The sequence below is a fragment of the Chelonia mydas genome, chromosome 1, assembly GCF_015237465.2.
Source record: "Chelonia mydas isolate rCheMyd1 chromosome 1, rCheMyd1.pri.v2, whole genome shotgun sequence".
NCBI lineage: Eukaryota > Metazoa > Chordata > Testudines > Cheloniidae > Chelonia > Chelonia mydas.
In genome coordinates this window covers 118,213,942-118,230,404 of record NC_057849.1, presented here as the reverse complement: position 1 = coordinate 118,230,404, position 16,463 = coordinate 118,213,942, and the positions used below count along the sequence as shown (strand labels likewise).

Below are 16,463 nucleotides of genomic sequence, written 5' to 3'. Positions count from 1 at the left end.
GGGGCTTATATTTCAGGATAGAGGTTCCGAATACTCCTGAGGAATCATTTAGTAATAGGATGGATGAAGACTGAGTACCTGTCAACTTCATGACAGAAAGCCGTGATGGCTGCAAGGTGTACTCTAGTGAGCTCGAGGATAGACCTGATTTCTTTAGCTCCAGTATGTAATCTAGTACCAATGGCAAGGGGAAGATAATATCCATGATTTGCTTGTTCTGACACCATATGTGGAATGTTTCAGAGTAACAGCCGTGTTAGTCTGTATTCGCAAAAAGAAAAGGAGTACTTGTGGCACCTTAGAGACTAACCAATTTATTTGAGCATGAGCTTAATATGTGGAATCTCTTCCATTTGTGCAGGTAAGTATAATGTGTAGTCTACCTTCTGCTGTTTAATTGTATGTCCCTTACATCTTCCGAACAGGTCATTTCATTGTCCTGGAACCATCGAAGAATCATGCTTTCAGGTGAAGGATCTCCAAGTTTGGGTGGTGAACCTGACCTGCATCCTGAGACAGAAGACGTGAAAGAGGGCAAACAGTGAGTGGTGGGCATACCACCATCTTCATCTGGTAAGGGAACCAAGTTTGTCTGGGCCACATGGGAGCTACCAAGATGATTCTGGATTGTTCTGTCTTTATCTTGTATATCATCCTGGATAGGGGGAGCTAAGGGAAAACACATAAAGCAGAGGCACATCCTTTTTGATGAGGAAAGCACTGCCCCAAGATCAGGGCCCCAATCCCGTTCTTGAGCAAAATTGTGGACACTTGGCATTCTGGGCTGTCACAAAAAGGTCTATAGTCAGGAAACCCCAGTGTCTGAATATATTTTGTAGGACCGTGGTGTTTATTTCCCACTCATGGTCCTGAGAGAATTTTCTGCTTAGCGTATCCACTCTGGTGTTCTGACATCCTAGTAGATAAGTAGCTGATATGTGGATATTGTGATGGATGCACCTGCTCCATAATCTCAGTGCTTTGGTCATTTTGCTTCCTCTTGAAGGTTTATATAAAACATGCAAGCAATGTTGTCCATCAGTACCTTTATGGTCTTGTTCCTGATCAGAGGTAAAAAGCGTGAGCATGCATTGCAGACTGCTTGTAGTTCCTGTAGGTTGATGCGTAATGTTTACTCCAAGGGGGACCACCAGCCCGGGATTATGTGGTTGTGCAAGTGTGCTACCCAAACTAACAGAGAAGCATCTGTTGTAAGTATCATTGACGGACGGGGTTGTGTGAAGGGAACTCGTTGTGGGGTTGAGTCCACCAGTGTAGAGTTTTTGACTGTGAGTGACATCGTAAGACACTTGTTCAGGCTATGTCTGTGCAGAATGTATACCGTCCTGAGCCAGCACTGACAATGCATATGTAGCCTGACACACCTTACAACAAACGTGGTTGCTGCCATATGATCTAATAATTGCAGGCAAGTCCTGGCTGATATCTGTAGGCTGTTTTGTACGTGACAAACAGATTAACTTGGGTGACAAATCTGTGTAATGGTAATGAGGCTTTGGGCTCCAGTGCATCAAGGTGGGCCCCAATGAATTCTAGTTTTTGTTCAGGTGCCAACATTGATTTTTGCATGTTTATTTGTAGTTCTAGCTGTGAGAAGAGAGCCATCATCTTTTGAGTAGTTTCAAAGGTGTCTTCCCAGGAGAGGACTTTGAGTAGACAGTCGTCCAAGAAGGGGAATATCGTGACCTCTTGCTTGCAGAGGTGGGCTGCCACCAATACGAGAACCTTGGAGAACACCCAGGGAGCTGTAGAGACGCCAAAAGGCAGTACTTTGTACTGGTAGTGATCTTGTCCCAGAACAAATACAAGGAATCTCCTGTGTGATGGGTGTATGGTGATATGAGAATATACATCTTGGAGGTCAAGGGCTGAGAACCAGTCCTCCTGTTACAGTTCTGGGATTATCATTGCTAGCATGACCATCCTGAACCACTGAACCTTCATGAACTTGTTGAGTTTCCTTAGGTCAAGAATGGGCCTCCATCCCCAAGTCTTTTTCTGGGTTAAGAAGTAATGGGAATAAAAGCCCTTCCCTTTATATTGTGTCGATACTGATTCTATTTCCTGTTGTAGAAGGTGCTCGTGAGAAGGGGCCCTGAGGAACAGGGAGGGAGAACAGTGAGGAGGGAAGGAGGTAAACTGAATTGAGTAACTAGTGTTGAAAATTTCTAATACCCAATTTGTCCGAGGTGATGGTCTGTCATACTGGGTGGAATGGAGACTGAGGGCCACTGAAAGGATGGACGGTTGTTGATGGTTTCAGCACTTGAAAATGGGGGAGGCATCTCAGGCCCTCGACCAAAACACTCAAAATTGCAGTTTCCAGGAGGGTTGTTGGGATGTTGATGGCTGAGTTGGGAGTGGTCTGCATCTATGTAGGCCTCTGTCTACATCAGGGGTGGGCAAACTATGTCCCGCGGGCCAGCACCCCAACCCCCTGCCACACCCCGCACCCCTTCTGCACCCCAACTCCCTGCAGCACCCCTCCTGCACCCCAACCACCTGCCCTGAGCCCCCTCCTGCACCCTGCACCTCTCCGAGCCTCCCTGCACCCAGCACCCCTCCTGCACCCTAACCCCCTGCCCTCGGGCCAAAACGTTTGCCCATCCCACTCCCTCCCACACCCCAACCCCCTTCCCCAGCCCTACATTCATGGCCCTGCATGCAATTTCCCTACCCAGATATGGCCCTCGGGCCAAAAAGTTTGCCTACCCCAGTCTGCATTTTTGTGGGTCATATTGTCTCTGTGGTTGGACGTATGGTGCAGGCCCTGTTCGTTGTGCTGAATGGTATTTCCCTGGCTTCCTTCTTGGTGCAGATGTGTGAATGCCTAAAGACGAAGAGTTCTCCTAGTATTTTTTAGGGTGTGGAGGGATTCATCAGTCTTGGCTTCGAACAATTTCAAGCCCTCAAAGGGAAGATCAACCGTAGATTATACTTTTCAGAAACCCAGAGAGGTGGAGACAAGAAGCCTGTTGCATAACTCTGGCTATAGCAATGGATCATGCCACTGTGTCTGATGCATGCAACAAAGCTTGAAAGGCTATCCATGCAAGAAGGTGACCCTCCAAGATGACTGCTTTGAATTGTTTTGGTTGTTTTTTTTTTTTTTTTGTCATCAAGGATGCAATCAATAAACTCAGACATCTTAAAATAATTTGTGTGATTGTATTTGGCCATTAGTGCATCGTAACTGGCGATTCTGAATTGCAGAGTCACTGACGAATAGGCCTTGTGCCCAAAGAGGTCTAACCACTTCCAGTCTTAATCATACGGGGTGGTTCTGGAGTGGTGTTGTCTGCGCCATTCATTCATGGCCTCTACCACAAAGAAATTCATTGAGGCATGTGAAAACAAAAAATCCAGATCATTAGAGGGAACTTAGTAATTCTTCTCCGCTCTCTTACAAGTGGGCGGTATCGTTGGGTAGTCTGCCAGATGGTTTTTGCTGGATCTATGAGTGCCTCATTTATGGGGAGCGCAATCTTTGATGAGGTTGATGTTTGCAAAGTGTCCAACAGCTTGTGTTGAGACTCTGCAACTTCTTCCAAGGGTGTCCTGAGCGAGTCAGCAATCCTTTTAAATAGCTCCTAGAATGGTTTAAAGTTTATTAGCTGTTGTAGGTAGTGGAGGCATGATGGCTTTGTCTGGAGAAGATGAAGAGATATTGGTTGGTGGGGTGACTTCTGTTGAAACACATCTTTTAATTGCCCATGGCTGGGCGGATGTTACCGGTACCAGTGAGAATTCGGAAACCAATATGCTTCATGCACAGTAATTTATTTGAGGAAGAATCACACAAGCAGTTAAGGTTACACAGTACACATCTTTTCCTATAAGCCTCAGCTCCCCACGCATACATCCTCAGTAACTATGTTATCTCTGCACAGTATCCTAATTGTCAAAGCAGATATATCTACCAATTCTAGATGGAGACTTCTTCTCTTCTCTTCTTTTCCCTCTCAGGTACTTGGTCTGTCAAACATTCCCAAAGCAGGGCCTAGGTCACCCTGAGCCCTTCTGGTTCTAGAATTCCACAAAGATCCCTCAAAGCGGAGTCTAGGTTACCCTGGGGACTTTGTCTCACAGTCTCGAACCTCTTCAGATATTAATTGGGGAACTAATCTAATTAATTTACTTTGCTTAGCATTTATATCTTTTGCTCTCAAGAGAGTCACACATCCCAGAAATATGCCTTGTGAGCGTTTATTACTGGTATACTCTAATTAATATTTCGGAAGGGACTGTGAAGCAGACACCGACACAGACCAAAGCTCAATCATTATTACCTTCTCATCAATCATTCACTTAAGCTCTCAGAGTGTTGCCATCAAAAGTAGTCATTTTGACCCAGGTCAGCTTGTGCCAAGCCCACTGATCACAGGATATTACGTTTTCTTTACTTTGTGAGCTTGTCCTGCTGCTATTCCAAAGTTCGGTGTAGAAATATACATACAGATTGAGCCATTATTAACCATTTCAGTGCAGTTCCAGCACCTTCAGTGATTTTACATCATTTATCTAATGCTAAGAGAATCCTGCTCCCAGAATCCTCTAGCAAGTTGAGACATACCAAGCCATACCACTCATGCTTGCCACATTCATTCGTATCAGTCACAGCAATTCAACATAATTTGGCACCAGCCTAACAACTTCCTAATCCAAAGTCTCCTCATGCTCTTCAAAAGTCTTCTCCAAAGGCTCAGAGGGACCACCTACTAAGGCTGATGGGGAGCATCTCAGTCTCTCCCTGTGAGTGCTAGGAGACCTAGAACATTGTTGCCGGTACACAGCCCGTGGATCCCAATAAGGCCATTGCATCAGGATGATATCCGGGTTGTTCTGGTGGACTGGGTCTTGTGGTTGCCAAAATGGGTGAAGAGTGGTGTGAGGAGTAAATGTCCCCTTCCTCATCATCACCCTCCTCACTGGAAAAGGGTGGGACCAATCTGGATGGTGGTGAAAACTGACACAGTACCAAATATGCCGGAATAACATCGGTACCTAGAAGGGGAGATGCCGGTGTTGCAAAGACTAGCAAGTCTTTATGGAAAAGGAATTCTTGCGAGTCTGTGAGCACCGGTACCGAAGAGGACGTTTTTGGTGGTGCCGCTGTAGTTGCCAGTACCGATGTGGCTGTGCTATGTGCTGAGCTTCTCAGTGCAGGATGTTTAACTGGCTCAGTCGGTACCCCATTGCCACTCCTCTCAGAAATGGCCCACTTAGGGTCTTTGGCTTTCGCAGTACCTGCGGAAACGGAGGATCCCACCAACGCGCAGGTCAGTGGTGGCCAACCTGTGGCCTGCGGGCCGCATGCAGCCCATCAGGGTAATCTGATTGCAGGCAGCGAGACATTTTGCTGACGTTGACCATCCGCAGGCACAGCCCCCCGCAGCTCCCAGTGGCCGCGGTTCGCCGTTCCCAGCCAGTGGGAGCTGCGGGAAGCAGCACCCACCGTGTCCCTGCAGCTCACCACTTGCCGCAGCTCCCATTGGAGTATATGTAGTGCTCCAGTATATGTATATGTAGTTTTTTTGGGAGCAGTATACACAGCTACTAATATTAGGGGCATGTCAATCCTAAATACATCATGTTTAAATTGTTCATCTTTTGGTTCTTTTGTTTTTGACCTAATTTGAAATAAACAAAATATGCTCTAGCACATCATGGAAAAACAGATTTGCTTGGTAATCCAAGTGATGTGAAGAAAACACTTGAAGTTGTCCCATCATCTAGTTTTCCATCATCTCAAGAACTCTGAAGCAGTACTGTATTCAACACATCACTGATATTTTTATCTGTTAGTTTTAGCAAATTTGACATACCTCGTATATGATACCGTTATCATCCCATATGATATAAGTGTTGCCACTTGTAAGGGAATTTTCCAAGAACTGTTACTGTTTTACAGGCCTGTCTCCTTTTAAACACCCCCTCAAGGGGATCCAAGTGCATTACATGATATCAAAGAATTTGTTTTGATTAATATTCCTAGTGATTTGCTGTTCTCTTTAACTTTCTTCTTAAAGCCACCTTCTGATCTTAAGACTTACACACATGCTCTTTTAAATATACTGCAGGTCAGCAACAGATGTCATGCTTGGCAGTAGTTTGAAAAGCACAGGGAATTGCACAAGAACAAAAAGATCTAGAGCTGAGTGCATGACAGGAAATTCATAAAGACACCCACTTAGCCAGCCCTACTGAATAACAAAGAAAATGGATGTTCCTCATTGACTGGCTGAAATTATGCCAAATGGATGCCTTTTCAAGGTATTCCCAGTCTTGCATGATATTGTATTGCATACCTGACTTAAGTAAAGCAGTGCTTTATTTGCAGGGACTGGAGGAAGCCCAGAAAATTTGATTTCATACTCATTAAACTATCTGTTCCCTGATTCTAAACATTCAGTAACTCCCTACCCAGAGCTTAGCAATGTTCCCCCTCCCCTCTATATTATTCTGTGATTTCTTGCCATTTACAAAATATATTAAGACATTCTCTTTATATTAGTTCACAGCTTCAAAATCCTTACGTGGCTTCTTCACCTTGCCCACCCCTCACTCCCAGGAACTCCACAAATAAATCACTGGACTAGGAGATATAAAGAATTTTAGTATCATAAACACATGCTTTTTCTGTTATATAATAAATAACCAATATAAAACACTGTTAAAAGACTATCCCTGATCTGAGGCTCCAACACTCTGTCTCTCAGCTTCACTAAAATCAAATACAAACTCTATATAACTACTGAATATGAGTGCCTTCTAGAACTCCTCATGGTCACACTTGCCACATTACTAGTTAAATTAACTCAATTAACTGAATAATATTATACAAATAGGGGATGTACATGTAACTTAGCTCATACATGCTTCTTGATATGTTTCTCTCTATTTTACCTCCAGTTCTTTTATCCAAAGCCAAGCATCTTGCAAATTCTCTTCATTAACTTGAGCAAGTTTCTCTTGCCAAGCTACTGCTTGAGCATCAAATTTCACAAAGTTAAATCTGCTTTTGTGTCTCAGTTGTTCCTGTAAGAGATAGTCAGTTGCATTTTTCTCAATATTAAAAAAAAAGAAAAAAAAAGACCAACCCATGTTAAGTTGGGAGAGAAACATCAACAAGAGCAGTTTTCATTCATGTATAATTGGTAGTATAATCCCAATAAATAATGACAAGTATTCTTTATACATATATGTTAGGTGGGAGATAGTAGCATCACCTATTATTAAGTTTCCCTGACATTTCCCATTATAAGATCCTTCAGTTGCTTATAATTTTGTCATGAATGACTATGAATTGCCACTTTGAATGACAATAAATAGCCATTGGGCCAGGGAAAGAGAGTGAGAATGACTCTATAGTCTGGTATTTAGGGCATTTACCTAGGGTGTGGGAGACCCAAGTTCTAATCCCTTTTCTCATCAGGCACAGGGGGGAATTAAACATGGGTAAAGTGAAATGACAAGTCAGTCATGGATTCCGTGATTTTACGTGACCTCCACAACTGCAGCCTCACACCATGGGGCTCAGACTTCTGCGATTTATTGTTTATTGCCCACGTCCTGCTTGTGACTTTTACTAAAAAATTTTGCTTTTGTCAAAATGCCTTGAAAGTCCAAAAGAAATTTTACAGGTTTAAATGAAATGTTTCATTTCAACATTACCAAAATGTTTTTTTTCTTTCAGTTCGGTCAAAACTATTCAGTGAACTCAACACAAATTCACGAACTATTCTGGTTAACCCAAAAATGCATTTTTTGGTGAATAAATTATTTGTCCCAAAAATGTCACCCAGCTCTAGTTACAAGCCTTTGGAAAAATCACAATTCACACATGCTCAGTAGAGAGTTGCTAGAGCCTTGCTAAAATCTCCAAAGATTCCATCCGCAGAGGGCATGCTCCAGCCTAGGACTAAGCAGGACTTCTCTACAACTGCTGCTCTCTGCTGCTGCTGGCCGAGATTGGGCACCTGAACTGACAGCATTTTTAGGAAAATCACATGTTTTTGCAAAATGTTCCATTTCTTTAAAAATGGCTACTAATTTTAACTGAAAACAATATGGAGGGGAAAAAAGCTTCAACCAGCTCTAAGTGCTAGTACTGCTACACATATCAAGTTTCGGGAATCCCCATTTTATCTAACCTGAATGAGCTGAAATATTTTCTCCTTCACAAGTGGAAGTTTGTCCCTCATAGACTGAGATGTATCAATGAGAATATAGATGTGATCTTCAAGCACATTCCCAAAGAGTCCTCTGCTCCCTCGCTGGAGCCATTTAACCCTGGGGGGGAAAAAAAAAAAAGTCACCTGGACATGGTGTGAAAGGCAACATTTCAATAATCTTTTGGAGACAGGCAGGCAGCATAAAGCAATATGGTAACATTAAAGCCTAAATAATCTGCTAGATTGAACCATCTGTCCCTGTGAGCGACCAAGCTGTTCCTACTGCTCAGTGACTTTACTCCAGACCCAATTCAGGAAAGCACTTAAACACATGATAAAATCCATCCCCATTCAGGGAAACACTTAGGGCCCTGATTTAGTAAGAAACCTAAGCGCTTAAAACAACTTTAATGTTAGGCTCATGTTTAAATTCCTTACTGAAAAGGAGCCTTAACCACATGCTTAATTTTTAATTAACTGGATTTAAGCACAGGCTTAAAAGTTAAATGTGTGCTTGAGTGCTTTCCTGAACAGAATTATTGTCCTGATTCAGGTTTCAGAGTAGCAGCCATGTTAGTCTGTATTCGCAAAGTAAGCTTAAGCTTACTTTTTTGGGGTGGGTACTAACTGGGAGCAATCTGTGCTCGGAAGTGCACAGGGATTGCAACTGTTGCTGGCTCCTCTACAAGGAGATACTTGTCATTCTCAGATGGAAGGTGCTATACATGTGCAAACAATTTGAATTATGATCTATCTTACTTAATATTTATTATTGTAGCATCTGATTTGAACAAGAAACTTCCAGCTCATAGATAAATGGAGTAAATGCCTATCTAGTTTCATTGTAAATTCTAAAAGTACCTTGGTACCTTTTACTAAAAGGCAATTTTTCAACTTCCTACATCAATGCTCCTCAGTGATCAATAACAGGCATTCATACACTCCTAGTTGCAGAAAATGGACTATTTTTCCTTCCACTCGAACAGAAGAATGCAAGGTTACAAAACTGCGTTCAATCCGTCCATCAGTCTTTCCTAGTAAATGAATACTAAGAGGTCCTACCCATAAAGGTCCAACTTCTTTATAATTTTTATTGCGTGTTTACCAGCTGCTTCTGTCTCCCATGGCTGTAAACTTTAAACATTTCTGCATTAGAGCACAGATCTGAACAGATTTCATTTGAAACCAAACTAACCTTCTTTCCATTAGTCCAAGAGCATTCTTCATTTTCTCTTCATACTGCCTGTACTTCTCAGTAGAGACATACACATGAACCACAGACCCATCTTTCCAGTAAGTGTGCACAAATTTATCACAGTATTTTGCATGGATTATTTTCTTATTCGTCTCCTACAGGAGCAAGGAATTATGAATGATATGTTTTAAAATGTGATCTTTGCAATATGCTGTAACAACATTTGGAAAATACACTTAAAAGGCAGGGATCTACGCCTGCTCCAACTGCATAGCTGCAGAAGTAGCCACAGATTATAAACCTGCTGAGGACATTAGCTCCTTATATGAAATCAGTAGAAACTGTTTCCCTGTCCTCCTTGGCCTGCTCTTAGCTAGAAAGAACAGGAGAAGAAGTATAGAGAAAAGTGCTCTGGTGGAGCTTGGGAAGAGCAAGCAAAACACAGAATAATCCAACCCTTCACACTTTGCTTTAAAACCCAGTACTATTAGAGCACCTGGGGCCTCTACATCTCCTAGACCATGTGGAACAGAGAAGAAACTGACAAACATTCCTTTGGCCCATTCCACGGAGTCAGAAAGATGAGGAAAAACAAGTTGTTGCTGAAACCATCCCTCCATCCTTCGCAGCAGATTACATGATGAATGGGGGAGGATAGGCAAAGCTGTCCTTTCAGGGCAAAGAGAGGGTCACTTCCACTCCATTTCACTTATGAACCTCTTCATCCTGTTCCATTAACAAGCTTTTATTATAATCCTCCAAATAAGAATGGGGTTACAAACAGACCACATGCTGTATAAAAGGCTCATCTATAAATTTTCATTGTAAGTCTGAAAAGCAGAAAGAAGCTGAAAAGGACACAGCATTCGAGGGAATCTTAGCAGTACTTACAGCATCAGTTTGTAAAGATTCATCCTCTGGCTTGGCTTTTATGTCAACCACCCCGTCAGCGTGCCGAAAAGTACAGTCAGCAAGTGCTTCATACAACGTCAGCTTCTGAGCTTTCAAGCCATTCTTCTGCAACCACTCCTTAGAATTTATATAATCCTCAGGTTTTGGCTCAGGCACTGGAGGATCAGTTTTGGTTGCTGATTTGAAAATATACATAACTAGTTGTACTTAACATAATTCACCAAAGAGTTTCTGTAAGCTATTACAAAAGAAGACTGATAGAAGGATAGGTGGGCCAAAATTTACAAACCTAAGGCCAACCTCGGACTCCTAACTCCCCATTTAGATACCTAAATAAAGAGTCTGATTTTCAAAAGTGTAGACCATCCAACAAACCCTACTGAAGCCAGCTGGAGCTGCGGGATGCCCAGCACTTTACAAATGAGGCTAGCAATTTCATTGCCTAAGTATGGATTTAGGAGGCTAACTGTAGGCAACTATTTTTGAGAATGCTGACCAGAATTCTGAGTGGAATCACTGAGTAATTATAGCTATAGGGATCTGACTGCATGCATGAAGTTGCAAGAACAGGGCCTTATCATATGAAAGGAATTGCCTTTTGACTGCTGATCAGAGGCCTTTCACAAACTCTGCTAAATCATGTTTTAGAACAAGTCAGTTTGCATATTTTTAAAACAAACGTGTTTGCATTTTTCTCCTTTGCATATACTTTATATAAAGGCCATGGCTTAGTGTGTATACATAATGTATTATCTGAAGAGTCAATGGAAAGTAGACAGCCTCTTTTTCATTTCACTAGAACAGCACAGAGTACATTTTAGGATACAAGAGTTTTAAAGAGATCGGGAAGACAAAGAAAGAAATGTAGACAGACAGGACAACTCCAGTTATCTGAATCACTGAGAGACAAAATAGGTGGGCTGCCTGAGTTCAGCTATAAATCACATTGGAATTTAATGTTTTCTTTAACTCAATCTAGTGTATGATCAGAATATTTTAACATTTTATACAGTGATTATATATGAAAAAATACATTAACACAACACCAAGGTTGCTAAGTCAAGCACTTATAAATTAGGAAATGTCAGAATTAAAGTTGCCCATGTAACCTTAATTCAGGCCCTCTGGACATATTTATTATGAAAGTCTTGCCCAACATCATATAGGAAGTATGTGGCAAACCCAGGAATGGAACTCAGTTCTCCAGTACTACTCCAGAGAATGTCCTTTCTCTCCCTGCATCCCTCTGTCTCATTCATTGCCCAACCTGTGTACTGAATGAAGCAGAAGTTCTGTAGAACAAATAGTACGTGATTGTGTAATTATAGACTGTACCATAATGGTTACACACAAGGGAATCAAATTAAGGTTGCACAGGAAGCCTTATTTCTGGCATTTCTTAATTCTGAATGCTTAATTTTGCAACCTTAATATTTTTAACCTGTATTAATGTGATTTCCTAGTTTTTTTTAAACAAGAAAATTGAAAAAATAATGGAATAATACTGACCCACCCCCCTCCCATGGATCATCAGCAGGGTTTGAATTTAGGACCTTTAGATCCACTGTACAGATCTCCAACTTGAGCTAAAGTATTAACTGGTAGCAGTAGTAGGCTATTCTCTCTATAAGGTCCAGCCATGAGATGGGGAAGGTGACACTTACTTTGCCAGTGGCTTACACACTACAGTATTTGTAAGAGAGCAGTGAAATGTTGGGAACTAAGAATTCTGGGTTCTATTCCTGGCTCTAGAAGGTAGTGTAATCCAATGGTTACAAACAGCACAGCCAAGCATATAGATATGGCACAACTATTCTTAAAGGCTAAATAGATCAGACTAGGGTCTTCCATATTGGAGACCTGGGTTCTCTGCACAGCTCTGTCAGAAGCAATCTTGTATGACCTCTTAGTTACCCCTTCTGTAGAAATGGGGGCGGGAGAGGGGTGAATCTGGGGTCGGAGGCCTTGTCCAGAAGTAATAACTATGAAGTGCTCAGGATTAACACCTCAATAGTTGAACAGCTGAGATCAGAACTCTTGGCTTACAACCCAGAACACTTTCCCCTAAGTCAAAACATGCTTTGCAGCTGTTTCTTTGCCTAACTACCCTACAGAGTCAAGTAGGGAAGCCAGGGAATGTGTGGTTGCCATGCAGAAGCCCAATCAGGCCTGGAATCTTGATCAGGGCAGACAGAATATTCAGAGATTTTAACAACAAACCTCTACACCTAAAATGTAGGTTGACCTAGCTATGTCACTCAGGGGTGTGAAAAATTCACACTCCTGAAAGACATAGTTAAGCCAACCTACACCCCAGTGTAGGCACCACTAGGTCGATGGAAGAATTCTTCCATCAATCTCTCAGAAGGGGTGGGTTAACTACAGTGACTGAAACCCGCTTGCACCACTGTAGCAAGTGTCTACACAATAGTGCTACAGCAGCACATCTGTAGTGTAGACAAGCCCCAAGGCTTTGTCTTCACTGCAGAGTTAATTTGAGTTAACTCCACTCAAGTTACCCTAGCTCACCTGACTATGGCCACACTGCTAACACTCGACTTACACAGAGTGATTTTATGAGCAGCACAGAGTGACTGTGTTAGCAGCTGACACGTTGTGCTAACTTGAGCTATAGCCTATACCCCCGATGGGCCAGCCAACTTGAGTTAAAATCACCACTGCTGTGATGCTCCACATCACTGCTGTGATGCTCCTTAGGTTGAAACAGTCTTGTCTGTGCCTGTTGCAGATCAGCTCCCTGAAACCAACAGTCTTTGGCAACACAAGCACTACATTCCAGGCCTCACTCCCTCTCTGTGCAGGTAGTAATAGGCACACACCAACCCCTGAATCCTCTGAGCATTCCCTGCTGTGTCCAGCCCCCGATCCACTGAACACTCATCGGATTATCAGACCCACTGTTCCCAAAGGAACAGTGCACACCCGCTGGTAAGATTCACCTCAGAATCACCACTTTGCTTAACACCACAGCACTTAGATATATTCATAGTGAAAACACGAATACATTTATTATCAAAGACTAGAGATTCAAGTGATAGCGAGTCAGAATACTGGAAACGAATGGTTACATATAAAACAAAATCATACACACTTTCTAGGGACAAAACGTTAACTAACAAGTTACTCTCTTTGCTAAAGAAGCTCTTCTCACCCAAAGTTCTCTCTGGCGTTTTTAACCAAGCCTGGTTGAAAACTCCTTTTTAAAATAAAGCAAACTCACTGTTTGCTTACCTTCTCAGTGAAGGGTGCCAAGGGGTCTTGTTTAACCACCCCGTACCCCTCCATATATAGTGGAGCTAACTTTTGAAGTGCACCTCAGGATAAGGTTCTTCCCCACCCCCAAAACCTGCTGTTTTTCTCTTCCTCTTAGTTCCCACACTCCTTCATTTTCATTCAGTTCAGACTGGTGATAGCAGACCCACTATGAACAAGACAATACTCAACTTACATGTAAACAGATAAGAGATGTTTCTTCATATGTCAGACAGAAAGCCTGTTTTTCACTTTTGCTAGCGACACAGACTAAGAACATGTTTTCAGTATATATATTCAGAACTCTTTACACAGTATCTGCATACATATTTCACAACAATATTGATCTCCAGTCTGACATTGGCTTTTATTTGAGACCGCACATGACATTCCTTGGTGAAGTACAGTGTACAGACCAGACTCAGGCGAGTCCTGTGCCCCTCTCCCCCCACACACACTATGTCCTTTGCCAATTGACACTAAGAGGTTCCTGGGTCACAACCACATTCCAGGGAAGGGTTTTAGTGTGTGGATGAGGCCTGAGTAAGGAGCATCTCTCGAGTTACAACTCAAGTTAATTCTGCAGTGAAGACAAGGCCTAAGCAAATTACAATTTTCAGAGGTTTATAATTTGGTCAAATGTGGATGAATTTTTGTGGGGCATCTGAACTGCACAGTTATCCCCTGCCAAGTTTCAAGTCCCACCCTCAAGCTGTAGAGCTGATTGAGCTCCTCAGAAAAACAGCTGAAAAAATTAACATTAGTAAAACTACCTGTTTTTGCTAGTCTTGTTCTCAGAGACAACTGAATAGTTTTTGCTGAAACTTCCCAAAAGGCAAAAAGCAAGCATGGAAAAATTCACCCAGAACTGTTAAAGTTTAATGAAGTTAAAAGCAACTGTAAATAGAGGCTTATAAAGGTAAGCGTATGCAACCGTAATGATAGATTACGGCTCTGCATATAATAAATAGTCTTAAAAAGAAACATCATCCCTAAATTGGCAGTTTATCAAAATTGCCCACAAATGAAACAAATTAAGCATGAGCACAATGATATCTTTCTAGAAAGAACTATAAACAATACCTTTGCCAGATATAGGCTGGTGAGACTCGGATAAAATATTCTGAAGTTGTATCAGCGCATTTCTGGCCTCCTCTGACTCCTTCCAGATCATGAAGACATCTTCTCTGACACCAGCTACTGTGGGAGGAATAATGCACAGACCTTAATGTTTTCAGACAAATTCTTCTTTCACCGCTACACCTGCTCAACAATCCTAAAGTCAATGGGTACCATTGTAGGTACCAATTTTATTACCTTGTAACTAGGGTCCCTTTGCAGTGGGAACTCCTCTCTTTAAAAGGGGTTCAGGGAATATACATGAGCAGAGAGGCACCAGCGACAAAGCTTCACTTGAGATGTGCTGCCTGGGGTTAGGCCTCTGGGCCCTAAAACAGAGGTACACAGCCTTCTGGGTTTGGGGTGGTGGGTTTTGGTTATAGCCTATCCCATGGTGAGAGGCAAATCCTCCTTCCCAGCATGGGGAAACTCCACAAGGAAATTCTCATAGAATTCCCCTATGGATTTTAATGCAGAAGGGGGAAATCCAGGCATCTGTTCTTTCTTTTTCTTTTCTTTTTTTTTTTCATTAAAACCAGCCTTTGCATGAGAAAGCCCAAGCCCGAAATCTAGAAAAGCTGACATTTTCAGTTGCTTCAAATTCCTAAAACTACTGAGCAGATGTACTTACAACTTTAACAGTCCCCTAAGAGTAAGTGATGTGATTTTAGCAATATACATTTGCCTTCCCGCTATAACTAACCAAAAACTTAATTATGAGGACACTAATGACACCTAAGTAATTTGTAAAATTGGTTTCAATTAGGGAGACAGGTGTCAATGAAATAGATTATTCAGTACAAACCCCAAAGTTAGAGTATATCTAAGACCATTTGAAAAATTCAAGAGATACTCTGCCCTTGATTAAAAGTTTACAATTGGTCTTTAATAGAATTAAAGTATACAAAAGCTGCAAGTTCAAAGATGGAAAATGGAGACAGCATGTACTTCTGTTTTAAGAAGTCTACACAATGCTGTGAATAAATTAGGTAGCGTAGTCTATAAGAACTTAATACTGTAATATGGATCAGCTGGAAGAATGGCATACTAGAACAATAAGATGTAAAAGGATTGAATCATAAGTGCTCCTTTCTGTAAAACCAGATTAGTAGCCTAATGCTGAATTACATATTACAACACTGAATTAGTCCAACTATATCTTAACATCTGCTGATCCAATCCAGTGTATGTACCCAAAGCAATTACAGGATATGCCATACTTGATAATATACTCAAGCCCATCTCTACTAAAATAAACCATCAGTTAACCCACACCAAACAAAACCCGCTCATTTTGCCTGTTCAATAAACATTGTAGAATTGCCTTAAATGAACAATACATATATATTTTGTAAATACAGCAACACAGTTTTAAATGTGAAATGCAGTTAATTTTCCACATAATCTTTTATAATGTGTTACTGTACACTGCCATCTCCTGGTATCCTCTTGAATTTCAAGAGCTCTGTTTTAGCCAATCCGATGAAGTGAACTGTAGCTCACGAAAGCTTATGCTCAAATAAATTGGTTAGTCTCTAAGGTGCCACAAGTACTCCTTTTCTTTTTACAAGTTAATATGAAAATCAATCTCTCCAAAATCATAAAAAGTTCAAGCAAAATGGCACATTCCACAGCATAAAACTGAAAAGGAAGAATAAAATCAAAAGTTTCTCATTGACCTTAGAAGATCAAGAAAAATATTCTGACTAAAACACTTGATTCAGTTTTATTTTATTTTTTAAAAAACACCACACTTAAAACATGACAGT

General features: G+C 41.6%; 1 protein-coding gene across 4 annotated transcripts in view; it reads right to left on the bottom strand.

Moving 5' to 3' along the window:
- The window catches only part of VWA3B (von Willebrand factor A domain containing 3B), a 108,876-nt gene that overhangs the window by 63,374 nt on the left and 29,039 nt on the right, over nt 1-16,463 (bottom strand). For all 4 annotated transcript variants that reach the window (XM_043537604.1, XM_043537599.1, XM_027825804.3 and 1 more), the window contains 5 exons: nt 14,659-14,775; nt 10,282-10,478; nt 9,391-9,545; nt 8,175-8,313; nt 6,928-7,059 (listed from right to left, as the gene is read on the bottom strand). In XM_043537604.1, coding sequence (XP_043393539.1) covers nt 6,928-7,059; nt 8,175-8,313; nt 9,391-9,545; nt 10,282-10,478; nt 14,659-14,775 — 740 coding nt within the window. The remainder of the gene's footprint in view (nt 1-6,927; nt 7,060-8,174; nt 8,314-9,390; nt 9,546-10,281; nt 10,479-14,658; nt 14,776-16,463) is intronic.